This window comes from Tinamus guttatus, unplaced genomic scaffold (assembly GCF_059628265.1).
Source record: "Tinamus guttatus ecotype Peru unplaced genomic scaffold, ASM5962826v1 Tinamus_guttatus_pri_ptg000515l, whole genome shotgun sequence".
Classification (NCBI taxonomy): domain Eukaryota; kingdom Metazoa; phylum Chordata; class Aves; order Tinamiformes; family Tinamidae; genus Tinamus; species Tinamus guttatus.
Window position 1 is genome coordinate 623,309 of NW_028289049.1, and position 27,926 is coordinate 651,234.

General features: G+C 61.2%; 1 protein-coding gene across 1 annotated transcript; it reads left to right on the forward strand.

The window, feature by feature from the left end:
- Positions 1–1,497: 1,497 nt before the first annotated feature.
- On the forward strand, positions 1,498–27,735 carry AJAP1 (adherens junctions associated protein 1). The gene is made up of 6 exons (XM_088533701.1): positions 1,498–1,576; positions 18,761–19,437; positions 23,762–23,849; positions 24,620–24,862; positions 25,218–25,349; positions 27,091–27,735. Exons 1-5 carry the CDS (start codon positions 1,548–1,550, stop codon positions 25,288–25,290), a joined length of 1,110 nt encoding a protein of 369 aa, XP_088389827.1. The 5' UTR covers positions 1,498–1,547; the 3' UTR covers positions 25,291–25,349; positions 27,091–27,735.
- Positions 27,736–27,926: the final 191 nt, after the last annotated feature.

The window sequence follows — 27,926 nt, forward strand, 5'->3', positions numbered from 1 at the left end:
AGCTGCCACAGTAGATGAGCTGCCCCAGCAACCTCTGTGTGTGTGGTTTTTTTTTCGGGGGGGGGGGAGGGTGCTGGGGTGTGTTTGTGTTTTTTTCTTTTGTCTCAGGTGTGCCTGGCGTCGTGCGCCCGCGTTTGGCGTCGTGCGCCCGCGTTTGGCGTCGTGCGCCCGCGTTTGGCGTCGTGCGCCCGCGTTTGGCGTCGTGCGCCCGCGTTTGGCGTCGTGCGCCCGCGTTTGGCGTCGTGCGCCCGCGTTTGGCGTCGTGCGCCCGCGTTTGGCGTCGTGCGCCCGCGTTTGGCGTCGTGCGCCCGCGTTTGGCGTCGTGCGCCCGCGTTTGGCGTCGTGCGCCCGCGTTTGGCGTCGTGCGCCCGCGTTTGGCGTCGTGCGCCCGCGGTGCTTTTTCAGTGGGGGCTCTGACTGAGGCAGCCTCAGCTGGGTGCTGAAGTGGGGCAGGGGGTGGGAACACACAGGTTGTGAAGTGTGGGGCAAGTGTTGCTGTCGGCAGGGGGAGGCTGCCAGCTCTGCTGGGATAGCCGTGATGGGGAGGAGAGGGTGTGGACTGTGAGACTGAACTTCGTGTAGTCGTTGTCTTTTCTTTGGGGGTAGGGTTGAGTGCCGCCCTGAGTGCCTGGGGAGGAGCTGCCGGTGCTGTGGACTGGTGGGAGGTGGTGTAAGGAAAGCCCTGGCTACAGAGGGGACGTCGTTCCATGGCCTTTCTACCGCGTGCTGGACCGGGGCGAGCGCGGGCACGCGGTGGGGCAGAGCTGCCGCGCCGGGAAGCGCCTGCGGGCGGAGCGCAGGGTTCGGCGGGAACTTCCCCTTCCCTTCCCCGCCGCGCTGCCTCAGTCGGGATGGGGGTTGTGTGCCGACTCCGCGGCCGTCCTGGCTCCGCTCCGCCCCCTGCGGCGTGGGTGGCTCATGGGGGCGCGGGCGGGCCAGGGTCCCGGCGGCGCGAGGGGCCGCGCTCCGCCCCCGCCGCCTCCCCGCGCACCTGCCGTCGCGGCCGCCCCCGCCCCGCGGGCGCGCGCGCGGAGCGGAGTCGCGCCGAGCTGCGCGCGCCGAGCCCTGCCGCCGCGCACGGGCGCGCGCTGCCCCGCCGCCAACCGGCTCCGCCGAGTGCCACCGCTGCCCCGCCGCCAGCGAGCGCCGCCGCTAACGAGCCCCGCCGCACCCTGCCATTTCCCCGCTGCTAACGAGCTCCGCCGAGTGCCACCGCTGCTTCGCCGCACACCGCCACTGCCCCGCAGCTAACGAGCTCCGCCGCACGCTGTCACTGCCCCGCCGCCAGCGAGCCCCGCTGCTAACCAGCTCCGCCGCGCGCCGCCGCTGCCCCACCGAAGCGCCGGGCGCTGCCGCCGGACTCCGCCTCTGCCGGGCGCGCTGCCTCCGCTGCGCGGGCGCGGCGGCTCCGCGGCCCCGGGCATGTCCGCGCCGCCGCCTGCCGCGCGCCCCGGCACTGGGTGCTGAGCGCTGCCGCGGCGCGGGGCGGCCGCATGGCCCGAGAGCTGCGGCGCTGAGCCCCGCGCCGCGCGGGGTCAAGCGGCACCATGTGGATAAAGCGGCTCCGGGGAAGCAGGTAGGCGCCGCCGGCCCCGGTCACCTTCGTGCTCTGCGCCGGCGAGGGGAACCGTGCGGGATACCCGTCTTGCTGGCTCTGCCCGCTCCTGCTGCCGAGCGTGGGGCTGCCGGGTGGGCTGAGTTGCTGTCGCCACCGCGGGGCTGCAGAGCTGCGCGTGGGGCCGTTTGCCTGCTTGCAGAGAAGAGCTCGGAGACCAGCTGCTCCTCTTCCCTGCGTGGCAGTGCTCTGGTGCTTTCCTGAGACCCGGCTCTGCCAGCTGCTTATACTGCGCGTGCTTTGCCTTGGGCTCTTGCCTGTTGGGTTTTCTGTTGGGAGTGCTACAGGGCAGTGGGCTTTGTGAAATGCTCCCCCTTGTCCTGCTGGCAGGGTGTGTTTGGGGCATAGAAGGACCTCAGAGATGAATTTGACTGCCTAGGCTATGTACAGCACATCCCCAGACAGATGGATGTGTTTTGTAGATTAGTCGAGGATTGCAAAGAAAAGGAGACAAGCAAAGTGTTATGTAACACTTATTACTGCTGTGAAGTCATCTAAGCTGAAATCTTGTTATTTCTGTGGTACTGTGGCTTGAGAACACTAGTTATAAAGCACTGATCCCTTCCTTGTGTACGTCTCCCTGAAACTGCAGGAATATGTTTTTGTTTGCTTTGATTGTGCTTCAGTAAAGCAACGCTGAAGTGGCAGAGCATTAATGAGGTCCTGGAGGGCTGTGACCGGCCTGGAGCTCCTCTCTCCCTGATCCTCTTGCATGAGAGCCTTGTTTTGAGCAGTGCGGTGGCACGGGTCAGGGCAGCACAGCCCAACACAGCTCCCTGGCCCTGCTGAGTGTGTGAGTGGTTTGTGCGCCCTGCTTTGTCCCTGGGTGCACGGGGAGCATCCTGGCGTTGGCTCTCGCAGCCCTTGTGTGCTGTGAGCCCGCAGCTGCCCTGCTGCCAGGGCACAGAGCGTGCCCGGGTGCGTGACCATCAGGAGCCACCGTCACCAAGGAGCTGCTCGGGCTTCTCCGCTCCACGGGTATGGTCTCCTCAGAATGTGACTGCTGCTTTTGGTGGAGATAAGGGAGCTTGTGCAGCGCCCTGGGCGCCAAGGGAGCTGCGCTCAGGGCACAGGTGATGCAAGAAGGACTTACTGGAGCCTGTTGAAGTCACCAGAGGTTTTTTACCTTTTCCTGAGCTTGGGATCAAGCCCCAAAAGGTGAAGCTTTACCTGAGATTTTGCCTGTGCAGTAGAGCTGGGAGAGGCCCCTGCGTCAGGAGCTGTTTGCTCTTGTGTCCCCCTTGCTCTCTGGTTTCCCAAGGTAACGCGCAGCATTCCTCGCGAGAAGCCTGCCCACACCGCATGTCCCCGAGTGTCCCCAAGCACCTTGCACTGCCCCTGCCCTGCGGTCTCTGGCCCTGTGATCTATTTGAATGATCTAGGCAGAGGAACCTCTCCACACTGCCACCAAAAAACACTGTGCCAGTCCATCACAGTCCATGGTATGTGGTCGGAAGCATGGAGTCTTTGGAGCATCCGCAGGGATACAGCGACCCTAGGAATTACTGCTAGCTAAAGCATCGCAGATATTTCTCGGGTACAGCCCAGTCTGGGTTTCGTGGAAGATCAGGAGGAGATGAGGAGGAGCTGCTTTCCCCGGCTGGAGCTAGCAGGAGATAATCTCAGAAGCAGCTCTCTGCTTTATTTCTGTAGAGCGTAGCACTGAGAGCAGGAACCTTGCGATTGCTTCCCTCTGGATCACCCCGCGCATTTCTTCACTGTGTATTCTGGAATCCTAATCGCCAATCTGTTTGCTGTATCATCTCATCAGCTTTCAGTCTCTATTTTATGTTTTAAGAAGAGATAACTACTGCTAACCTTATCTGCTGTGCTCGCTTTTCTCTACCTCTAATTGCTTCTGGCTTTATTTCTGACATTTCCCATGTCGTTTCCCCTCACTTTCTTGAAGGCTACTAGAAAAATAGCTCCAGGAGAAGCGGGAGGCCTTTCCGGTGCGGTTCGCTCCGGAGCGCGCTCCGGGTTGCTGCGTGGCGCAGGGAGTTGATACCTCACTCCTCGCCGCTCTCTTGGCGCCAGCCTCCTTCCCCCGGGCAGCGGCGCTTTGCTGACCTTACCCCAGCCTTGCGTCTGCACTGAGGAGAGCCGGGCCTGCTCTGAGGGCTTCAGCTCTGTATCCCGCAGGAACGGGATACAGGGGTCTCCTCGGTGCGGAAACCGGCGCGCTCGGCTCCGGGAGCTGCAGGGAAAGCGGCTGCTTTGGTGACTCTGGCCCTTGCCGCTTGCCAGCAGCACCCAAAGCGACGGGCGGGCGCGAGGCCCCCGCAAAGCCAAGGGCGGCCCTTGCGGCACCGCGAGCCCCGCGCGATGGCCGCTCCTGCCTTGCTCCGTGCGCAGGCGCAGCACAGCGGGGATGGGACGCGGCCATGCAGGCGTGCGCGGGTAACGGGACGGCCGCTTTCCATGCTGTGCCGTCTCTCATTTTCAGCTGTGGCTGACAACTTTCCTTCCATAGCTACAAATTTAATATTTTAAACAATATGCCATGATTTTTACAGCATTTAGCTCAAAGTGATTTGCAGCATGAATAAAAATACTGTTTGCGGTTTCTTCCTGATTGCATAAAACAACTCATTAAAAGCATACATCCCTGCATGTTTGCTTTGAGAAAACTTTATGGGCATGATAGCTGCTGCCAAAGCAAACATTTTACGTGAATTTCGCTCATCAAGTTCATGCTGTCAAATGCAGATGCAGGCGCTCCTCAAAGATGCCAGCCCCACGTCCTCAGAAGTACCAAGAGCACTAAACAGCGGGCGCTAATGGCTTCCACTGAGGACTTTTTACTCATGCAATATCCACGCAGGGGCTGAGTTAGCTGTTCCTAAGTGAATTGATTGCCCCAGAAATTCATCTAGTGTCACAGACTATGATACTTAACAGCCACAATAATGCTTAAATAAACTGCGCTTTTATGCAGCAGTTCATACTGGCAAAACTGGCAGCAATTTCACAGATGAGGAAAAGGGAGCTGTGCTGGTATTTAGCAACCCTCTTCCCTCTAGTATGAATAATTATTGTAATAATGCTGGAATCATCACCGCGCTGCCTTTGTTGTGTGTATTCAGCGGCGTGATGGATGGGGAGCTGGCGCAGTTGCCGAGCAGCCGCTCGTGCCGAGCGCCTCGGAGCCGGCTGCGTGCCGAGGGCCGGAGCGGGGCGGCGCGGCCGCCCCCGGCGCTTCCCTGCGCGCGGGGCCGCGCTCGGCGGGGCCGGGGCTCGCGGCGCGCGAAGGGCTGCCCATCTGCCGCGGCGTGCGGACAGGCAGCTCCGGCGTGCCTTACGTAACAGTCATCTGCTTAAAATACAAAGCTGCTGAATTTCCTTCAAAGCGTAGCATGGCATCGGGAACCAGATTTCTCGCTCGAGGGGCCTGATCACCCTTCGCTCGTCAGGCGCTGGTTGCGCGGCCCTGTACGTATGGGCACGGCGCAGCATTCCCGTGGGCAGCGGGAACGGCCTTAAGAGCAGCTCCAGAGGGGCGAGCAATCTGTGTGGCTCTGGCTGGGTCTGCGGTTCGTTATGAAAATGCGGGCGTGCTTAAGTCTTCAAATACAGCTCATGGGAAAAGGGCTGCGAGGGAAGATTAAGGGCACGGGCTCGCCGGGCCGCGGCTCCAGCACGGGCACCGCTTTGTGCGGCGCTGCAGAAGACGCCGCTGCCGTAGAGTACCGGGGAGGAGGCAGCCGTGTGCAGGACACCGAGTCCGGTCTAGCTTGGGCTCAAGAGGAGATGACCTCCCTGCGTAATACCTGAAAGCAAAGCGCGTTCAGCAGGAGCAGCTCTGGAAGTGGAGCTGCCGTGTACGGCCGATGGCAGAAGCGGTGTTTGAGATGAGGGTTTCGGGCCTCTCCTCCTTCCCTTTTCTCTCCTGAAGCTGCCGCGTGGACGGGGCTCTTCAGCCCAAGCCTGGGGCGAAAGCCCTTGCGCTGGGGGCTGCCGCTCGCCTCTCTGTGCTGCCTGCGCTGGTTTGGGGCTGGTTTTGGTTTTTAACTGCAATAACAGAGCTCTGGGCCTGAATTGTCCCTTTAGAAATGAAACTAAAGACGATATGAATATTTCCTATGGCTTTTCTTATGGGGACCTCTATGGCAGAGTGTGATAGCTTATATAATTTCCTGGGATGGAGATGGACTTCATTTAATTTCACTTTGAAATACATTGATTAAATCAGAACTGCTGAGAGATTTAAACTGAATCTCTGTGGCCTGAACTCAACTGCAAGAGCTTTACCTACCTTTATCCTTCAGCATGGATTTCGTTTTATGAGGATTCCTCGTGAAATGAGGTTTTGTCTGCACTGAATTGCTGCTGCTTTCTGGCTTTATCACTTCCTCTGGCCCTAGCAACTTTGCAAGACCTGCCTTCCAGCGCTGCACTGGGTGCCCTTGCTGGAGATCCATTAGTAGGTGGGAATTCGAAGGCGGATAAGCATGGGAGCGTTAATTGGAGCATAATGAGCCTTCCTCTTCCTGCAGCGGGCCGTGCTCGGGAGCAGGTTACCTGGAGCCCTGGGAAAGGCCCTGGGAATGGGGGCTGGAGCGGCCGGCACTGCGCTGGGCTGATCCCGCCGCTCCCGGCAAAGCCCCCCTGTCCTGTCCTGTCCTGTCCTGCTCCCGGCTGCCCGTGTGGCAGGGCCAGGATCCAGCTCCCGGGAGAGGAACCGTGGGATCAGCCGGGAAGTCCCAAGGGAGCAGCAGGAGGCAGGAGCCCGAGGCACCAGACGCCGGGGTCATTCCGGGCATCGCCGCGCGCGGGGCCTGTCCTCCTGCATGGGGTTTCTCTCTCCGAGCCGTCGCCGCTGGCCGGTGCCCCGCGAGGTCCAGGGCAGAGGCTGCCCCTGCCTGTGCGGCCCGAGCGGCCGCGATGCCGCCGTGATGGGCTGCGGGGCGCAGAGCTCGTCTCGCACAACTGCTCCTTCCCAGCGCTCATCTGAGAGATGTCTCATTGGCCTCTAAATAATTTATGGGGCAGAAACGCGTATAAAGTCACTTCACGTGTGATCCTTTTTGCTCAACTTTGCTCTGAAAGTTTTTCCACGAGCTCTGGTTTTACCGAAGTGTCCCGGCACCCGCAGCTGCGCCGCGTTCCTCCCGTCGGAAGCCGCCGGCGCCTCGTGCGCTGCGATGAGTAACGCTGCCAGCGCTTACACACGCGGGGCGCTCTCCAGCGGGCTCCGCGTTGCCAACTTCCACACGCTGCTTTAGGGAATAAATGTCAGTCCTCGGCATTTTGGCTCCCTGGAAGCCTCGCTTGAGCGTAATGAAAGCAGTTCTGCGTTTCCTAATGAAAACGGCTTGCAGTGCGTAAAGGTAGAGGCTCATTTTCCTGCTGCTGCTCTGATTTTACTGTTAGCCCTATCTTAAGCTGTGCATGGGACAACACTGTCTTTGTCGACAGTAGCAAGTTGGCTGAAAGTGTTCCCTCCTCTCCGCCCATCGCGGGTGGGAGCAGGGTGGATCCTGCTCGGTTCCACGTGCATTTTTCAAAATTAAAGCTGCATGAAAGCTGCTTCAAGAACCACTTAAACTTTCTGGGGAGTTAACGCGATTCTTGCATCTTGCTCGCAAACAGTGTTTCTTTTGCAAGTGTGGACCTTGGGATGAAACTTAGGAGCCTCTCAGAATGCACGCGCCCTAACGTGGGAACCGTGTTCATGCAATCGTGTCGGCGGGTGAAGGTGGAAGTGCGGGGAAGGACGTGTTCCTGAGCGCACGGGTTTCTGAATGTGGTTGCTTTATTGTACGGACCGTTCTATGGAGCTGAGCTGCAGCCTCGCAGCCGTCAGTCCTTCCCTCTGTAAGGCACTCGAGCTATACATCCGTTCCTGCAGCATCACGACGCTAAGGAGCAGCTCAATGGTGAGCTCTCAAGCCGTGGTTTATAGCGCTATAAATGGGCACGGTGAATAGCATAATGCCAGCTTAGTAGCTGTACATAAAACCACTCTGCTTCCGAGCGGGAGAGCTGCTGGGGTCATTGTTCAGGAGACGGCACTTATGGCTAGCCTGAGAGCGAGTAACAGTAATGTAATTTGTCATTTAATGGATATTTTAAGAAATAAGTGGAAAGTTGGGAAATGAACGGAGATTTTCCCCCTTTCTGACTCGTGGCCGGCGGAGCCGTCGTGCAGCTGAGCGTCTGCTGCGCGTTGCTTCCCCGGTCGCGTTTCCCCCGTTGTCCCCTTGCGTGACACAAGCCTTGCTTTGGGACGGGTGTCATATCATCTATTTGCTTCCTTCTGCAAGACTTAAGTAACGAAGTGTTAATTAATTGACATGGATTAGAACATCCACTTAAGTACTCAATGAAACGTCGGTGATTAATGCCGGGGAAGGGAACGCCACGTGGCTGGATTTCCCTCTCCCGCGTCGCCGGGCTCTCCTCTTCCCTTCGGTGTCAGCGGGTGCCGAGAGGTCCGGGGCACCTCGGCGTTAACCGGGGCGCTGCACCTCCACGTGGTGTCACGCATTGCGTAGGATCTTCTAAGTTTTCACCTGAAAGATTGGGGATGAATTATTCATCTCCCTTTTTTTTCTTGGCTTGGTAGGAGGCTCTCTACTCCTTCAGAGTCCTCCAGAGTGAAGTATTCAAAACATGCTCAGGGTTCCTGTCAAAGTGACACGTTCTCGGGCAAAATTAATTGTGATAATTTTGATGGATGAGAATGGAAACTTATGGATAATTCCTCGAGGACGTTCTTCGCGAGCTTTGCCCAGAAAGGGATGTAGTTCCCTGGGATCCCCTTTGTCCCTTCTTGCAATGACAGCGGCCAAAGCTGCGGGCGATGCCGGTGGCCGCCGTGCTGCGTCTCTCCGTTGCCACCCTCCTCCTCGTGGCTGTGAGCCCAGCTCGGTCCTCTGCGCGTTAATGCCAAGGGACCTGGTATCTGTGCAGAGAGAAGCTCCTTCCCACGAGTTTCTGCTCCTGGGAGAGCACCCGAATGCCCTTGAATTTCCCTGGAGCGGGGAGTTTGCGGGAGGTTGGATCTGCCTCAGGGGCTGCCCGGGCGCGTGTGGAGCAGGAGGGGACGCGGGGCCGGCGCTCGCGGGCACCGGGGCCGGGCCGGGCCCACGGGCTGCCCCCGCGGCGGCCGCCTTGCACGGAGCGCTCTGCGGAGCTTAATCCCTCTTGCAGAGGGGATTTTTTTAATAAGATGCAAAGCGCAGTGATATCTGACTCACTGGCAATTAGACTCCCGAGGGTGTGTGCCCACAAACATGGCAATGTTTTCTAGGCTCTCTCTAAAAATGAATGCCTCTGGTGACTCATCTTCACCTTTATCCAGCAGGATTTCGCTCCCGCTGTTCCTCTAGCAGTTATTGCCGTAGCCGGGAAGGCTGCTCGCTGCCGAACGCGGCTCTGCCCTTGGCCGTGTGCGGGTCTCCTCCCCGGGGAGCTCCGTGCGGAAAGGGGCTCCACGGTCCCGCATGCCCCAGCAGAGCCCGTGCCCTGCGTTTCGGTGGCGGTCTCGGCCCCCCGTTTCCGCTTTCCTTTCCCCTTGGGGTGCGCGTGCCCTGCACGAGGCCCTCGGCACCGCTGCACTGTCCGGGGCGGCCGAGGGCCCCGGCGTCCGGGAAGGGCCGTCGCCCCGTGCCGCGCTGCCCTGCGCCCTCCGGGCCTTCAGCCTGGCGCTTTCTTCTCCAAAATCGCTTCGCTCCGTGGATTCCGCCTCCTGCTCTGGCGGAGCTGTTTGTCTGCCCCGGTCGTTCTGTCCTCCCATCTCCTCTCAATTCTTCCCGCTTCCCGCTGTTCCTCTCCGTATCCGGCTGCCCGGGGGCCTGCAAAGCTGCCCGGGCCGCGGCCGGATTTGGATCCTCCTGTGAACCCAGAGTGACTCGACCGCGTAACCGTCACGCTGAAATCGAGGCGAAATTGGGTTGTTACCGGTTGTTTGGCAGGGGGACGCCCGCTCCCGTGCGCCCCTCGCGGGGTTGTTGTGTGTTAGGCCCCGGTCCGGCGCGCGGGGCGTTTGTGCGGCTCCTGCCTCAGGAATTGTTCCAGTTCAGCCTTCCCCACGGGGAGATGACGAACCCAGATGTGAGCTACCGAACGCAGACATTTCCATTGAGTAGGAGGTTGTGACATTTCAAAAGCTCTTCTCAAATGGAGTCGATGCTTATCTTCATTGCCGTGAAAATGCAATTTTTTTGGAGAGATCTTCATTAAAAGTTGTACTAAAATGTTATTTTTTGTTTAGATGGTTTTCACATGGGTATTAGTTTCCATTCATCTGGGATATCTCTGAGTAGAACTGTAAATTCTGATCTGTCATTCCCTGTGAAGTCATTGTGTTACGACAATATAATGAGCCTATTTTAATTATTTTATTTTAAAACTTACTAAGCTGCTACTTAATACATACTGAGCTAACTTATCTTATTTTTTTAGATCAAAGTGTTTTCCATGTACGTTGTAATGACACGCTTGAGCACACTAATTTAGAAAATAAGATAAGCATTTGGTTTATTTACCAGCAATGCGCTTGTTTTCGGCATTCTTATGCTGGCAATATTAAAAATAGCTGCCGTGGTAGCTGGGGCACGGAGCTGCTTCCAGAGGGTTGAATCCTGGTGCCCTTTGCTCCGAAGGGCCTTGGCGACGCAGCGGGTGCCGTGGGGCAGGGATGTGGGTTTTAGGGGAAAAAAGCGCCCTTTAGTGCGCTGGTTCCTAGGGAATCCGCGGGATTCTCCCGCAGAGCCTGTGCCCACGTTTTGCCCATCGAGCTGGGAAGGGGCTCCCTTTGCTTGCCCTTCGGCATCACGGCGGGAGCTCCCACCGCCTGCCTTTCCAGTAGGTCTCTGGATTTATATCGGGCTTTTACATGTTGATTTATTTATTTTGTCAGATAAAAAAGCCTTGATCATTCTGCAGAAAATCTGGTTTGTTCATGAATTGATTATACAGGGGATAAACATGTGGAAAAAAGGAGAATTCACGAGCAAAGCAGAGAAACCTGTCAGGAAAAAGAACTCATTTTTCATTTGAGGCTGCAGAGGAAACATATTCCTCAATGAGCCCACATCTATCAGCGTCCGCATCAAGAATGCCAGTAAACCCAACCTGACAACTTTACCTTTCGGCTTCAGGATGGAAAAATGAATACCTGGTTCCTTGGCTTTGCTGCCATGGGAGGGAAAGCAGAGCGGGTCTGCGGGAGCCGTTCTCCTCTCCTGACCCTGCGAGCGAGGAGCCGAACTGCTGATTCGGGTCCTGCCGAGGGGCTCCGGGGCCCTGGAGCGGCTCCCGCGCCGGCTGCTCCTGCAAACGCGGCTCCCGCTGCCCGCGCTGGGCGCGGAGCTGCAAACGGGGCAGAGAGTGACGAGGAAAGAGCTGATTCCTGTCAGGTTTACTTTTATTTATTTAAGAACATGATAAGTGGACCTCAAGGCTGTGGCCTGAAAGGCGACGGGTTGGCTTGGAAATGCAGCGAGGTCAAACTTCCCGGCAAGTTGCATCTGAATTGCTTCTCATGCTTCTCCTGATGCCCAGCGCTGCTGCAAAATTCTGGGGGAAGAGTTAAGGAAATCAGAGACAAGTGCAGGTTTTATTTTAAAAGGCGACTCGCACAAAACGGCTTTATCTGGATGGGACAAACGGCGAGTGTTAGTGGGGACGCTGTGATGAAACGCCCCTCTGTCCGGCCCTCGCGCGCTAAATACCCGCAGTGTTCGGTGGGCCCCGCTGGCCGCAGGGCCTCGGTGCCGCTGCCAGTGCAGAAAACTGTTGAAAACCGCAGGGCGCCTTCAGCAAGGGGCCCGGGGCCGGGAGCCGCCCGGGCGATCCGGCCGGGCGCCCCGCAGCGCCCTGAGCCTGGTGGTGCCGGGGCCTCCCTGGGCACCGCTTTGCCCGAGGTTCCGCACGTGCCGCTGCACCTCGGTGCCCACTGACATAGCAGGAGGCAGCGCAGCCAGTGCTGGTGCCGCAGCTCTGTGCGTGTGTGGAGGGACCACAGAGCTGCTGCTGAATTAGCTGGCGGTATCTTGATCGGAGAGCTCCGTGTCTGGGATTTGAGCAAGGCTTCCTGTGGAAGCCCGTTTTCCTTTATGTTCTCCGAGAAGAAACGTGAACCCCGCTTGTCTTCCACCCCATGCAGCTCTTCTGGCCCGGCCCGCAGCGGCCCAGGCGCTTTCTGCAGCGCCGTGCGCTGGCCTGGGAGAGCCCCGGGGCCTGGGGGCAGCTCCGGGGCGGCCCTCGGACGGAGCCCGCGTTTGGCTGAACCTTTCCCTGGCACTGGAGGACGCGGCCCGAGGGCTGGAGCGCTGGCGGCAGCAGGGCGAGCAGCTCGGTGGCACCGCGGGCACCGCTCGCTGTTGCCGGACGCTCGAGCCTTGCTGTGCGGCGGGGTGAGCTCGAGGCGGCTGCGGGAATCCCTCCTCACGCTGCTGTTCGCCCCCCGCGGCTCCGCGCTGCTCCGCGGCACGTTCGGAAGAGCTCCAGGACGGGGACACGGGGAGCGCGCGTCGCTTCCTAGGCTGAGGCTTCCCAAGGAGCCGAGGGAGTCAGGCGCCTAAACACATCGATGTTCAGCGGCGATTGAGTGTGTAATACACTTTGCTCAGAAAATGCAGAGGCTAAAGGACTTAACGTGTGAAATTGTCACAATTACGTGTTAGGAGGGAGGCTTCGTGTTGAACAGAGCGGGTGCCTGGAGGCCAGTCTTCTCTTCAGGGAGTATCGGGGCGGACTCCATCGGGATCGGGGTGCTCCGTGGTGCCGGTGTCATGGATCCCCTCGGGAGCGGGGTGCTCTGTAGCGTCATGGACCCCTCGGGATCGGGGTGCTCCGTGGTGCCGGTGTCGCGGACCCCTCGGGAGTGGGGTGCTCTGTAACGTCATGGACCCCTCGGGATCGGGGTGCTCCGTGGTGCCAGTGTCATGGACCCCTCGGGATCGGGGTGCTCCGTGGTGCCGGTGTCACGGATCCCCTCGGGAGCGGGGTGCTCTGTAGCGTCATGGACCCCTCGGGATCGGGGTGCTCCGTGGTGCCGGTGTCATGGATCCCCTCGGGGTGCTCTGTAGCGTCATGGACCCCTCGGGATCGGGGTGCTCCGTGGTGCCGGTGTCGCGGACCCCTCGGGAGCGGGGCACTCGGTGGCATCACAGACCCCCTCGGGAGAAGGGCACTCCATGGCGCAGCCCATCCCCGTGCTCGGCTGCTCTGCAGACATCCTGCCGCCTCCGCAGAGCAGCGCTGGCCGGGCCACCCCGCGAGGGGCACGGGGACCTGCGGCTGCGTCCGGCTCCCCGGGGCCGGCGGCCTTGGCCTGCGAGTCCTCCTGCAGGCCGGTCCCCGCTGCGCTGGCATTATGGCCTATTTAGCTTGTTCCGCTGGCCCGTTCTTGCTCTGTCCAAGTCTGAGCGCTGCTGACTCCTTGCTCTTGGAAATGAGGGTATTTTATCCATAGGAATTACCCTGGAGCTATTGGGGATGGAAAAATCCCATCTTTTTTACTGTACCGGTTCTGTGCGGAGCAGCCGGTGCCTCAGCTCCGCGATGCTCCCGAGCGGAGGGCGAGCGGCTCCCCGGGTCGCGGAAGGGGTCCAGGCTGGCTGCAGCAGCGCAGGCTGGAGGATCCGGCTATTCCACCCGCTGCTAATTTTCTTCTATAATAAATCCTTCCTTCCCATCTCGGGAAATGTCACTTTAATTACTTGTGGGGAGAAAGCAGGGAATGCAGCAGCTCCAGAATCGGTTTGAATATTTTTATTAGCAAGTAATCCGCAAGCCCAGTTCTGTAATATAAATGGGTAGCGACGGGGCACGTTTATTTTACCAAGGTGCTACTGTCCGTCACGTGCCTTAATTCCCAGCTTTAAAGGTCGTTGTGCCGTATTCTCTCGCTGGTAGAGCTCTCATCAAACAAGGGACAGGCAGGGAATGGGGGAACGGGGGGTCAGGGCGAGCGGAGCGGGACCCGCACGTGCAACCGGAGCTGCCAGGGGCCCCAAAGCTGCCGCCTGCGTGGGACGTGTTTGCGCCCCCGTCTCCCTCCAACCCACCTGGGTCCTGTTCAGCCGGGCTAGAACGGCCACGCGCTTTTTGCGTGGCGAAGACTCGCGGTTTCACCGCGTGGAGCAGCCCCTTTGCCTGGGACAGCTGCGAGGAGAAGCGCTGCAGCAGCCGAGGTGTCTGCAGTCCCCGCGGGCGCGCGCCAAGTAATCTGCTGCCGCGGAGGCACGGAGGGAAAGTCACCTTCCGCGCCAGGGCAGCGGCTCGTGCTCTGCAGCCGCTCGCGCATTCCTGCGAACGTGCTCAAAACGCGGCGCCCTCTGCGCGTCTCCATCGGGCACGAAGCCGCGCTCGGGACGGAGCGCCCGGCGTCCCCTGCGCCCGTCACAGCCACCGCTTGTACTCCTGGCGTTTGCGGGAATATTTTTATCCCGGTTTTGCTTGGTATTTGGCAATATGAAATGCCCAGAGTTCATAAATCATCAAAACAAGGACATAACCTTGATTCTCTGTGCAATATCAATATATTACCTAACACAGCCATGAAATGGAAGAATGGTTCCATTTGTATAATTCTGCATTAAAAATCAGCCTATTCTGCATTTCATGCTGCCTGTGAAGTGTCTCCACACTCATGGGAGAAAGGGGCCATTTTTGGATAGAAAACAAGTATCTTGTGAAAAGGATGCAAATAAGCACCTCTGTGCCATTGCTTGCCCTATAGATTCACACTCGAGCGAGTCTTTTGAGGCTTCAGTGAAACGGGTTATTTGCAAATGGCTTGCAAGCTGCTGACAATTTGTATTTTGCAATTTATCTAAACCACTCTGTGGCCATGATCCTAGTTAATTGCTTTGAGAGATTACCAAATTCAGGGGTTTCCAGACATGTGGATGTACAGCAAGTAGCTTAATTCTGCAGCTGCTGGATTAACCCGTTGCGGGCGCGCGGGGCCCGTCGGAGCGGCTCCGCGGGGCTCTGCCGAGCGCTCGCTTGGCACGGGCCTGTCAGCACGTGGGCACCCGCGCTCCTTGTCGTGCCCTTTTCCGAGCTCCAGAAATGTCACCGTGCCTGGAAAAAACCCCAAGGTAACTTAGAGATCCTAAAACATTTTGGCTACCGTTAGCGACCTGTCTTCCCTTCCCGCGCGCTGGCTCCACTCGCTCAGCAGCCACGCGGGGCCCGGGTTTTGCGGCCGCTTTCTGGGGCACAGGAGGGTGCGCGAAGGCCCTTTGGGCAGCGCCTCCGTCCCCGGGGGACGCTGTTCCGGCCCCTGCGGGGCTGCAGCGTCGCCTGGTGCGCACGAGGGCAGGTCAGCGCCGCCGAGTTTCCGAGTTGGGCGTCATCGCTGACAGGCCGGATCTGAACCCGGCCATGAAAGCGCGTCAACAGACTTCTCGAGATAAGCGCAGAGCGCGGTAAGCTCAGATCCTCGTGCCTCCTTGAAATTAATCTGTTTTTTAAGTGCCAACTTCCCTGCTCTTCAAAGGAAATTGCTGTGTTTGAAAGGATTTAAAAGGGGATTTTCATACTGGGGAAAATTTTCAAACGTATCATTGGAGGCAGAGGCCGGCGCGTGCTCCGGGGAGGCGCCTGCGCCGGTAACGCCGCGGCCCTGGCGGAGCGTCCTCCAGCTTCGAGTGTGGAGCGCAGGTTCCTCCCCCTGCGCTTCCTTGTGCCTGGCGAAGGGCTTTAATCTCACTGGCGAATATTTATTGCTGATGTCTGAATTGCCCCTTTCCGAAAGAGAAGGGGAAACGAGAGGAGAAACAAATGACTAAATATTTATGCATTTTTATTTCTGCCAGGAAATTAAGCCCTAGGTAATGGTGCCATTAAACTTGGGCTGGAGAGCAATGCGTCTGGGCTGTCGGCAAGGCGGGAGGTGTCGCCGGCCCTGCCGCAGGCTGCGCGGCCGCGCTGCTGGTTGCCAGGAGACTTGGGCAGCCGCGCGGAGCCGCGGCGAGCGGGAGCCCGGTGCAGCGCGTGGGAGCCCGGTGCAGCGCGTGGGAGCCCGGTGCAGCGCGGGCAGCGCCGCGGGGCGGCCCCGCTCCTGCGCTTGGGGCAGAGCCGGCGAGCCTCGGTACGGCCGGGGCACGGCGGGCGCCCGCGCTGTGCTCTGCGTGCCCCCTGCTCTGTGCTCTGCGCTCCGCGTGCCGCCCGCGCTGCGCTCCGCGTGCCGCCTGCTCTGCGCTCCGTGTGCCGCCCACGCTGCACTCTGCGCTCCGCGTGCCGCCCGTGCGCCCTGCTCGCCGCCGCCTTCCCGGGCGCGAGGCCCTTCGCCAGGCACCCGCTGCCAAGCGGTCGCTCGTGGGGCAGGGGCGTCCAGGCCGTGGCGCTCCGTGCAGCTCCACGCTCCCATTGCTGGTCAGGAAGGCAGGGACCAGGGGTGGTTGTGCGCTGCCCTCCGTGCTGTTCGGGACGGTACAGGGAGGCCGGCTGGGAGTAGCCGGCGCGGAGGCCTCGGAGAGCCGGTGCCCGCGAGCTCCGCTCGGGATCCTGGTTTTCCTCGCGCGCTGCCAGCTGCACAGCTGAGCCCATCAGCGAGCGCGCACGGAAAGCCCATCCCCTTCCCGGTGGAGGGGACAGGTAAAGGAGAGTGCGGCAAACGCCGGCACTGCCGACCTTGGCGCAGAGCAGAGGCCGGGGTGGCAGGGAGCCCTGTCCCGCGCCGGGACCACGCTCGCTCCGGGCACCCCTCGTGCCCACTCTCCCTCTCCCCCCGGCCACCTCCCTCCGCGCCTGTCACCGGTGTCCCCAGGCACACGCGCCAACGCGCACCGAGTCCCGCTCCTCCCACCGGCGAGACCAGACACCTCCTCCCGTGCTGCCCAGCTCAGGAGAAACCTCATTAAAATCGACACGAGAGGCCTATAATTACCCAAGTGTTTAGCCCCCAAAGCGGTGCCGCTGCCATGCCGCCACACTCCAATTTCACAACTAATTATTAAGTGCAGGAGAAGCTCGCTCGCTCTCCTTCCTCTGCCGAGTAAGAGCTGTGGGAAGAGCCTGCTCCGCATGGAGGCTGCTTCCCGAGGCCGCGCGGAGGCCGCTCTCTGGGTCCGTGTGGAGGCTGCTCTCTAGGTCTGTATGGAGGCTGCTCTCTAGGTCTGTATGGAGGCTGCTCTCCAGGTCCATGTGGAGGCTGCTCTCCGGCTCTGCTCGCTCTTGCACTGCAGCTCTCCGGGCGCTGCCTTGGCCCGCGTGCTCTGGGCATGGTCAGCGCTCTCAGCCGTGCTCGGCGTCGTGGAAAGCCACAGCTGGGCGCACGTGGCAGCAATGGGGCTGCCGGGCCGAGCCCGGGTAGGTTCCTGCCTCGGTTTCCCAGCTGTTCGGGCTGCGCAGCAGCGGCGGGGAGACAGCGCTTGTTGTACAGGCGGCATCGCGTGTCCCGCGGGGGCCGAGTCTCCAAAGAGCCGCGTAAATAGCGAGGGCCCGGCGGCAGCTTCGGAGCCGCAGCGCCCCGAGCCACCGCTGCCGTTTCGGTGTGCGGCACGGGGGTGGCTCGGAGGGCTCCTCGCGGAGCTGCCGCGACGGGCACGGCCCTCGAGTCCTCCCTGCGCCGCCGGGGCCACGGGCCCCTCTCGTGGGTGCAGGAGGCCGGGGCGGCCGTGCCCGCTGGGCGGGCAGCGCTGCACGAGGATGATGAGGAGGAGGATGAGGAGGGTGTCCCCGCTGCCACGGCGCTGCCTGCGGGGCCGCGGCGCCCCCGCTGCGGGCCGAGCCGCCCGCCGTGGCGTTGCCTAGACAACGGCAACTCCTACTCGCTGCTATTTATTCTGAAGGACACTCGCTCGTCTCCGCGCCGCGAAGGCCTCCGCAGGCCGCGCGTCACGTGAAGCCGCCGCTCGCCGGGCCGCGCCGGCCGCCTCGCGGGCCGTCCCAAGGCCCCGAGCGAGCGCCCGAGGCTCCCTGGGCAGGCGCTGCTGCTGGATGCGACCGCTTCTCGTTGCCCCACGGCAGCGACGGGGACCTGCGACCTACTGGGGCTGGTCCTTCTCCTCCTCGCTCGAGGGCTGTTAATAGAGCGCGTCGCTTGCACTGTGCTCCTGTGCAGAACCCAGCGAGCGCGGTCCTGGGCGTGCGCATGCACGTGGAGCACAAGAGCGTGTTCCTGAAACGCGCGTGCTGCTGGGGAGGTGCCGGTGTCTCCTTTCTCGCATTTCCCATCCTTTTAAGGAGCTGGGCAAAGCTGGCCTTGAGCCCGACGTGCCGGTGCAGGGACCGCGGGGCTGTGCGTTGGCCATGCGAGCCCATCGCGCGTTCCCCTCGGGAAGCTCCCGGCTCCTCGTCGGTGGGATGGGAATTTCCCGGCCCCGGGAGGTGCCGGGCAGAGCAGCGCGTGGGGACTCCTGTTCAGCACCGCCAGAGTCACTGCGTGGAGGGGAGGGACAAAACGCAGCAAAGATTTCCCGGGATTCGGCCTGGTGACTGTTGCTGAAAAAAGACACAAAGGGAGTTTTGTATCTCAGACATTTCTGTATCCTGGAAAACAGTACTTCACGTGACGGAAAATTTTAGAGAAGGATGAGGGTTTGGGGAGAACTTTAGAAAGAAAATGCAGCTCAGGAGAAGAGTGATTTGACATGGAGTAATAGCAGCTTTTTAGATCAAAGCAAAATTTGAAATAATTAAGCTGCTGACAGTTCAGAGTGATTTCCAGCTCTTCAATTTACCTGCTAAAGAGCAGCTACCGCGTAGTGCGCTTCAATCCTTGCTGCTTCAGCCGCCGGTGGCAAACCAGGAGCGCACGGTCCCCTCCCTCGTGTCGTGTCCCTGTGCTCGGGGTTTGGGATGGCTCCTCGTGGGTCGCAGCGGGTCCCTCGTGTCCCTGCACTCGGGGTTCGGGTGGGCTCCCCATGGGCTGCAGCGTCTCCCTTGTGTCCCTGCACTCGGGATTCGGGACGGCTCCTCGTGGGTCGCAGCGGGTCCCTCGCGTCGTGTCCCTGCACTCGGGATTCGGGACGGCTCCTCGGGGGTCGCAGCGTCTCCCTCGTGTCCCTGCACTCGGGGTTCAGGCAGGCTCCGTACGGACATTAGCAGGTCCCTCGCGTCGTGTCCCTGCACTCGCGGTACCGGCTCTCTCGGGGCTGGCGCGGGCGCTGTCCCCCGTGCTCTCCGCGCCGCCTGCCCCGCGCTCCGCTTCCCTTCCTAACACCTTTCATCTGTCCGCAGGTCAGGCTGCCCGGCAGGAAGCCATGCGTGGATATTAATAGCCATGTTCCAGCTAGCCTCGGACTTGGCGGCCTGCGAGGCGCTCGCCGCGCGCCAGGGCGACCGGCTGGCGCAGAGGCCCGCGCCGCGCCACCGGCTGCCGGCCGGCCCTTGGTGGAGCGCCAGGGACGCGCGGGAGCTGCGCGTCGCCCCTTGGAGCCCCGTGTCCGCCCGCGCCGAGGGGCCCCGCTGGCGGCGGCCGCCCCGGGCGGGCCCCGCGGCCAGGAGCGGGGCGGCGGGCGGCGCGCAGGCGGCAGCGACGCGGCGCCCGCAGCCCCGCGCCGCCCGGGCCCGGAGGCAGCTGCGCGGCGGCGCGTTCCGCCCGCGGGACGGCAGGGCCACCGCCGTGCCCGAAGTCATCGTGTGGGGCCCCACGGGCGAGGAGGACTCCGTGGAGACCAGCACGCTCCCCGCGCGCTTCGCCGCCACCGCCGCCACCGCCGCTTGGCACACCAGGGCCGCCACGGAGGCCGCCGCCACCACCACGAGCGCCCCTTCCACCGCGGCACCGTCCCCGACGCCGGCCGGGGACGCGCGCGGCAGCCACCCCGGCCGCGGGAGCACCACCGAGCCCGACGACGGCGCCGGAGGCAACGGCAAGGAGGCCCGTCCGCCGCGCATCCTGGGAGACACGTCAGGTAGGGGCCGTGCGCCGCACGCTGGGGCTCGCGGGCTGGTGGCGGGTGCGCGCGGCGCGGAACAGAGCGGCTTGGCCTCGCGTGCACCCTCTGCGGCGCCTCTTCCCAGGTAGCTGCAGAACTGTTCTGACCCTGGGCCCCAGCGCCGGGAGTTGTTGTAAGCGAGCGGCTCGCTCGCAGAGCGGTGGGTGTCCTGTCCTTACCTTGTTCAACATGAATAATTTATCCGGCGCGACTCGGAGAGGGAGGCGAGCGCCCTCGGGCAGCCTCCGCCGTGCCGGAGCGGCAGGAGCGCGCGGCCGCCGCAGGGCTCGCGTTGGCCCGGGGTTAGCGTGACGCGGTGACAATCCTCCGCCGCAGGGGTGGTGGCAGCGGCAGCTCGCGGCAGGAAATGTTGCCCAGCAGTGCCGCAAACAGGGTTTCTAAACTGGAGCGCTCAGAAGCAAATGGAAGCTCCAGTTTGTTGGTTTTTTCGGGGGCGTTTTCTAGCAACTTACTGTTTTTCCTATCATGGTGGCACATCTGCAAACCATCTTCCCTAATCAGATTGGGCGCCGTGCTCCGCTCCACTAATGTGCCCACCAGCACCATTTGTGGTGTGGACACGGACGAGAAAGCAGCTTCCCGTTTGGTTCAAACTGTGTTTGCTCTTACCAATCTTAAACTGTGGAATACTCTTATTAGAGCTTACAGGATTTATTCACTGTGCATTGCCTGCCTTTAGCTCACAGTGATTTCTTGGTAAAACAAAAAATGTGACGATCCAACCGTAACCGCAATGAGCCTCTCCGGCGTGCCGCCCATGGAGCTGCTGCTGGAGAAGGAAGGTGTTTAGAGCTGAGGCAAAGTCCCAGCCTCCAGCTGCTAATGCCGGCATCAGCTGGTGGAATCGGGGCCCAAGTACCCACAGCACCCCCAGCCCAGGCTGCCCAGCACAGCGCGCGACGGGCGGCTCGAGCTCATCAGGCCCCGTCTTGCTCACGGCCTCGGAACGATGGTCCTTGCCCGGTGCGGTGCCCGCGGCGCCGCAGCCGCCCGTGCCGCTCCTCGTCTCGCTGCTGCAGGGCTCGCTGCGCGCTCGGGGGCGCTGCACGTGCAGGTTGGTGACGCACTCACGCTCTCGGTGCGCCCTGCGAGCACGGGCAATCGCGAGCGCTCCCCGAGGCCGGCGCGTCCCCAGCGCGTCCCGAGCGCGCCCCGAGCGCGCCCCGCCGCAGCGCGATGGGGAGGCTCCCCCCGCTCTTCCTCGCTGAAGAACAGAGGGAAAAGAGACAGAGCGATTTATCTATGACTCACTGAGGAACAAAAACAAGCTTAAAAAAACCTTGCGCGATATAAAAGGTTCTGCTGCTAGGTAGGAGAGAGGAGAGAAAAGTGATTATTTTTAACGCGGGGGAAAAAACAAACAAATGAGCAGCAGGAGCAGCTCGGTTACGGCTCGCTTGCTGCGCGCGGCGGCGTGCCGTGGGCCTGGCAGCGGGGCCGGCGCACGGGCGCGATGCTCCCCGTGCCCTGTGGCTGCGTGGAGCGCCCGTAGCACGTGGGTCACCCCCGCGCTGCTCAGAACCGGCCCCGCGGGAGCCCCCGAGCAGGGAGGGCCGTGCGGGGCCCGCGGAGGCGGCGGCAGCGGCGGCTCCGCTCCGCAGAGCTGCACGGTGAAGGCTCCAGCCGCCCCCTCTCCTGCGCTCGGCTCCTCGCGGGTGCGGAATGACGGAGTGCGAGCGAGAGACGGGCTGCGCCCCGGCCCCAAAAGCACCCCAAACTGCGGAGAGGGGGTGCGGGATGTGCGCCGAGAACGTGGCAGCTCCAAGGGAATTCATTAAAGACAGGGCGTGTTTAGGAGAAATCCCTGGGGGCTGCAGTCGAGCTGCCTCTTGGATGCACTTCCCGAGACCCCGGGATCCGCTGCGGGCTCCGGCCTCGGGAAGCAGGAGAGCAGAGCGGGGCTGGGACCGTGAGCGGGCGCAGTCCCCCCGGCCCGGGCAGCGTCCCGGGGCGTCGCTCGCCTGGCCCTGCCCTCGGAGCCGCGCGCCGCGGAGCGCAGCCTTTCCTGGCGAGGGAGGAGGGATTTTCCCGCAGGATTCGCAGATGGCAGCGCGTGCGCGCGGCTAAGTGAGCAAGACGCGCTCTGCTCGCAGGAGCGGCGCTCGCCTGGCAGTGCCAAGCGCCTCCCAACATCCGTCCCAGCGCGGCCAGCAGAGCCCCCCGGCCGGTCCCTTGCCGTGGGCTGCCCCCTTGCCTGCTTAGCTGGGGTCTTGCGCGCGCTCCCCACTAGCTGGCAGAGCTAGAAGAGTCAAGGGGCTTCTCCTCTGCAGAGCCTTCCCGCAGCACGAGGGATTTCCCGGTGCTTTCCTTTGGCAGGAATGTTGCGCTCGCACAGCCGAGGGGACAGCTTGGAGGTGGTGTCTCCCAGGGCAATGGGAAGAGCGGCCCATGCAATTAAGTGACCACCGCGCTCTGCAGCATCTGATAAGATGGAGCGGGTGGTTCCGGGTGAGCCTTGCGTTCACAGGGCTGCCACACGCGTCGTCACGAGCAGAGGGGTCCTTGGTGCCCCGCGGCCTGCAAGGGCAGCACACGGGGCCCGCGCGCGCGGCCGAGCCCGGGGCTGCCGGGGGAAACCGTGTGGAGATCTGTGCGGGGCCCGCGCGCGCGGAAGCGGCCGTGGAGCACGGAGCATCGCACGGCTCCTCTCCTGGTGCATATGGCAGCTTGCGTATGTGCCAGAGCCGAAAATTACTCAGCCCTTCCTAAAACGCGTGCGTGCCGCCCAGATCTGCTGCCGCTCGTAGCGCCGCGCCGCCCGCAGCCCGTCCCCGCGCGAGTGCGAGCGCTCGCAGGCTCCCCGTGGCCCCCACGCACACCCGCTGCGCAGCGGGGCTCGCTTGCGAAGCTGCTGCTGCTCTCGGGGAAGGCGGCGCGGGGCCCGTTCGGTTTATTCTGGGCTCTTTCTTTCCCTCCTTTTCGGCAGTGTCCCACTGGGAGCGGGGCCAAGCGTGCGTGCGCCGCGCGCGCAGGAGGGCTCCGCGCTGGTGCCGCCGGGGTTGCGCTGCCCGCGCCCTGGCGCGCTGCGTTGTGCTGGAGCGCGTTCGCTCTGCAGGAGCGCGCCGCGTCGCGTTGGAGCGCACGGGCGCTGCGGGCGCGCGCTCCCTCCGCTGCCGCGACCCTCTCTTGTTTTGGCAGCTCTTCTAGCCAAGTGCTCTCCAGAGGAACCTTGTCACAGTTTGTTTGAACCAACTGCAATGTAATTGGGAGTAAATGAAGGAAATGGGTCATTTGCAAAATAGGTGCTTGAGTCGAGGGAGAAAAATAGCCCTGACTCATCTCGCCGTCTCGCTCCTGCTCCGCGGCGCGGGGCTGGCAGCCTGATGCGGCCGCCCGCGCTCCGCGGGGAGGCAGCGCGCGCAGGAGCTCCCGGGCGCCGCGATCGCCGCCGCTCCTCGTCCCGGCACCTTGAGCAGCGGCTGTTCCCGCTCACGCCGTGTTCCCGAGGGACCAACCCGGCCCGTGTGTGCCCGGCACCCTGCGGCGCGCTGGGGCTGCCGCTGCTGCTACTCGAGCGCGCGCTTGGCAGCGGCTCTGCTGGGGAATCGGGCCAGGCCAAGGTGCCCTTGGTTCTGTTATATTGAGTGCCAAGACTCCCACGGCGGAGCCCTTCATTCGCACTTGGGCGACGCGCTGGCAGGAGGGCCCGCGCGCTCGGCACCCACGCGCCCGAGGGCAGCGCTTGTTTTCCTCTCCTTACACCAGCGTTTATTTATTTATTAAAAATCCCATCCATCAGGAGCTCTCACAGATGTTTGTGAAAAACAGCACATCCTTGGGCTGCCGCCAGGAAAATCATTTCATTACAGAATTGCAACTGTAAAGCAGCGCAGAAATCACAGATGTACTGTACATGGAGATGCCTTTGTTTTCAAACTGCTCATTAGGAGGGATGCACGAGCCAGAATGAAACCCTGTGTAAGGTGAACGAGGAGCAAATGAGCCACCCGACCTCCTCAGCGCGCAGCACCAAGTCCCCTAATTACCGCGCGGCGCCACGGGCTGGATGCGCTGGTGGCTCCTTGAGCCCGATGCGGTCCAATGCGGCGCCCGCCCGCAGGGACAGAGCACGAGGGGAGTCCCCATGTGCTGGTGGCTCCTCGAGCCCAACGCGGCCCAACGCGGTGCCTGCCCGTGGGGACAGGGTACGAGGGGAGTCCCCGCGCGTGGCCGTGCCAGCTGCTCCTCCCGCGGGCGCATCCCGATGTGGGGCTGTCCCAGGGCACCCGCCGGCTCCCGCTGCTGCCTGTCTCCACTCTCTGTGATTCTGTCTTTGCAGGTCTGGCAGTCCATCAGATAATCACCATCACAGTGTCGCTCATCATGGTCATCGCTGCTCTGATAACGACTCTTGTCTTAAAGAATTGGTAAGGCGCTGCGGGGTGCGCGGTGCGGGCGGGCGCTGATCCGCACCGGGGCTGCGACAGCAGCCACGGTCTCTCGGGGAGCCCGGACACGCTCCTGTCCGTGCAGTACCGGGGCGGCCGCGGGGCCCCGTGCCGCGGAGCACCCCCCGTGCCGCAGCCGGCCGCGCTCGGGCCTGGCCCTGCCTCCGCTCGCCCTCGTTCAGCCGCCTGAGCTGTAAATAGGTTAGCTCGTAGCTGCGGGCGCTCCAGCCCTCACCTGTCTCCGCGGAGAAAGCGGCTGCTTTGAGGTCAGCGGAGCGGCCACCCGGCCCCCGGCGCGCTCGCGTCCCCGCGCTGTGACGGTGCCACGCTCAGCGCTGCCCTGCCCGGAGCAGAACCGCGGCACATGGTGGGCATGGGCAGTGCCACGAGTGGGTTCAGAACCAACTTGTCCTGGAGCTCGAGACGTTTCCGATGCCTCCCGGAGAGAAGCTGTTTAACTGTGTTGTTCTCATCCACAGCCCTTCCTTAAACAGCTTTCATTTCCTGCAGATAGGAACCCGTTGCTTGCTAAGTAATTCTTCTGGTAGTAAAAAGCTTACGTTTAAATTTTAAATCTGATCATTAAGAAAAATAAGCAAGGAGAATTGACGGCTCCATCGTGGCTGATCTTTCCAAAGCGACGGAATTGTTACCTAATATTGCACGATGCATAATTGATGGCCGACCGCGCGGCTCCCCTTTCAAGTGCCGCGATGCATTTTGTGCTGTGTTTCCTCCCTGCCTCCCAGCTGCGTGCAGAGCGGGAACACGAGGCGCAACAGCCACCAGCGCAAGATCAATCAGCAGGAGGAGAGCTGCCAGAACCTGACGGACTTCACCCCCGCGCGGGTGCCCAGCAGCCTGGACATCTTCACGGCCTACAACGAGACGCTGCAGTGCTCCCACGAGTGCGTGCGGACGCCGGTGCCGCTCTACACGGAGGAGGCGCTGCACTCGCCCGGCGATTACAAAGCGGCTTTCAACGGGAACAGGTACCAGAGGTGCCCCTCGACGGGGAGCCCCGGGGGGAAGCAGGGGCAAACGGAGGATCCCCTCCTTGCCAAGAGGACGGGAAGGGCCTGGGTTGTGCTGAACACCCCAGACCCATTGCTTTGCTCCGAGTTACTTTGCTTGCTGGGGTACAACCAGAGCACGTTCTGGTTGGTCTCTTCCATCTTTCTGGGTTTTGTACAACTGTGGCTTGCAAGGCCAATAAGCCCATTCAAAGCATTTTTTTAGAGATTTTGCTTTCCACGAAAAAGCTGCTTTTTGCAGTAGGCCTGGGTAGGCTTGCTTGTTGTGTGCTATGTACCGGCCCATGCAAGCCCCTCTTTCTGCTCGCTGCAGACCCTCCTCTTCTGATCGGCACCTTATTCCTGTGGCCTTCGTGTCTGAGAAATGGTTTGAAATCTCCTGCTGACTGGCCGAAGCCTGTTCGACCTCGCGGGGGCAGGACAGACGCCGTGCGGCTCTTTCCTGGTAGGTACCTACCGCGCTCAGACCTCTCCGTGACGCCCTGGTGTGCAGGGAGCCCCGTCCCTGCGCCACCCGGTGCCGCTGACCCCCAGCGGGGTCTGCCCTAGGGCTGACCAGGAGCTTTCACCACACGACAACGCTCCGTGCTGGAGCGTTGACTCTGTCCCAGGGCTCCCATAATTTATAAAGGTCTGGAAACCAATGGCCGGTTTCATTGCAATTAATTAATCAGAGCTGCAAAGGAATTCTCTGCACATGCATAAGAGTCCACACATGGATGTACACACTTGTCCCCAGATATTTGGGAATATGCATCTATAATATTAGTGCTACGTCACTGTAAAGCCAGGTGATGGCCACAGATTGTGATGCAGAGAAGGGCAGCGGCGTGGATAACGTGGATAACAGAATGGCTTTCATCCCAAAGTGGCAGCACGGCAAATCCCTTAAAAGCTCTAAAAGAAATTGCTTACTATTTCCCCCATCCTGCTGTTTTGCATGCGTTTGTCTGCCCCTTCTGCACGGCGGGCGCGGGGCTTTTCCCAGGGCTCGCAGGGAGGCCGGTGCCGCGCGAGCAGATGCTGACGGTGTTTCCCGCGGTCGCGTTTGCCCCGCGCAGCCCCGTCTGTTTACGGTCCTACGTGCCGTGCGGGAGGTCCGTGGCACCGCGGTGCCCTCGAGGGCGGTGGTGGCACTCGCGGGCAGCATCTGCTCATGCTGCAGCGGCTCCCGCTGCGCCTCGGTGGCAGCCCCGGAGCGCTTCCCAGATGGAGGAGCATCACGGCCAGGCGGAGGCAGCGCGCGGCACAGAGCGTCACCCCTCACTGCGGCCTGCCAGGCCGAGCTGGCAGCAGTAACGGCCCCCCAGGCCCCTTGCAAAGAGCAGTGAAGTGCCCTGGCGCCGGGCAGCTGCCTCGCACCTCCTGCCCGTGCTGAGGGAGCCCGCGGGGCCCGAGGGCGGCGGAGGGGACGCGGTGCCCTGGGCCGCTGCAGCCCAGGAGGGTCCACGGGCAGCCGGGCCGGTGGCTCGTCTTGTCCCTGAGCCAGGGCGCTCACCCTCTGGGCCTAAAAATATGAGTAGTAATAAGAAAAGAGAAGGATTATGCAAAAAAACGGTAAGGTAGCTCCAGTGCTGACCTACTTTGCAGAAGGAGGCTATTTGTAACACAATATAAATTTTACGTCCTAAATAAACAGCATTCATGCAGAACTATGTAAATGTGGCGCATCGCTCTTGGAGGAGTGAGTGGCGGCTCGGGATGCTGGAGTTTGTGGTGCGGGAGCCTGCGGGAGCGCGCGGCGTTCCGGCCGGCCGCGCTCCCCGGCCCCTCGGCTCTGGCTGCGCCTCTTCCAGGAGCCACCGCAGACCTGGCGAGGGGAGGGAGCTGCTGTAGGAAGCACTCGGGGTCCTGCTTGGCCCCCGGGCGCAGCCCTCTGCGTGTCCCCCATGTGCCACCCATGCCGAGGACGGTGCTGCCCGCTCCTGCGCCTCTGTGGGGACAGCCCTGTGGGGTGGTGGCATTGCCGCTGTCCCTGGGGAAGCATCAATTAGCATGGAACATGTAATTAATTAGGGCTTAACAACCGCGGAGGCTTTTCTGTCTTTGGAGGCGCTCCGTGCTCCGCGGATCCACGCTGGTAACGGGGCGGCGCGGGGCGCTCGCGCTGGACGCGGCACCGCGTGCGTGGCGTCCATGTGGCGCCCGCTTGCTTTAATCTCTGCTTTTCTTCTCGTCCTTGACAGGATTCCTCTGGCGAACCTGTAAAAAAATACTAATGGGTTTCCCGTACCTCCCATTTGTGTCCACCAGTAGGAGACTCAAAGAGCAGCATCTATGGGCCAAATATATTTTTATAGAAATGAACACGCCTATAGGTAACTGCGTTTTTCAAAGAGCGCATTTTTTGGAGAAGAGAAAAAAATGTGCGAATGAAGGATGCTGTGAAGAAGGAGGAAACTGAGGAGGAAAAAGGGACGAGACCGAAAGCCTGGAGCTCGGGATACGGACTAAGAATTTGAACCTGTGCCAATAATACCGTTATGTGCCATGTACTGATGCAAAGACTTCGCGAGAAGCCGAAGCTAAGTCAATAACACATAGAGATGTTAGAGGAAACGGGTGGGGCGGCATCTCTCCTGGTAGTCATTTAATTCTGGTCACTATACATACATATTATATATATAGAGAAAATATATATACACACACAAACACTTTTTGTACTGTAGCAATTTTTGAAGATCTTAAATACTCATTTTTAAAGAAAATGTCATGGGCTAAAAATCTAATTTCTTTAACATACATAATATGAAATAGATAAAGGGATGTTTTCTACTTTGGCAGCTTGCCTCTCAAACCTATATGTGTATATATAGATAGACATATATACATATATATGTGTGTGTGTGTATGTATAACATATATATGTATGTATACGATATATATATATATATATCTATTTTGGAAGTGCATTTCCACTAGTGGCGACGTTACTGGACCTTGGCAGCGGGTTCCCGGGCGGGCTGTGAGCGCCCGGCTCCGAGCGCGGCTCGGCCGGAGCCCTGGCAGGAGCCGAGCGGGA

Coding starts and splice junctions, on each gene's coding strand:
- AJAP1 (XM_088533701.1), top strand. CDS start 1,548: ATGTGGATAAAGCGGCTCCGGGGAAGCAG. Junction 19,438..23,761: donor CATCCTGGGAGACACGTCAG/GTAGGGGCCGTG, acceptor CTGTCTTTGCAG/GTCTGGCAGTCCATCAGATA. Junction 23,850..24,619: donor ACTCTTGTCTTAAAGAATTG/GTAAGGCGCTGC, acceptor CCTGCCTCCCAG/CTGCGTGCAGAGCGGGAACA.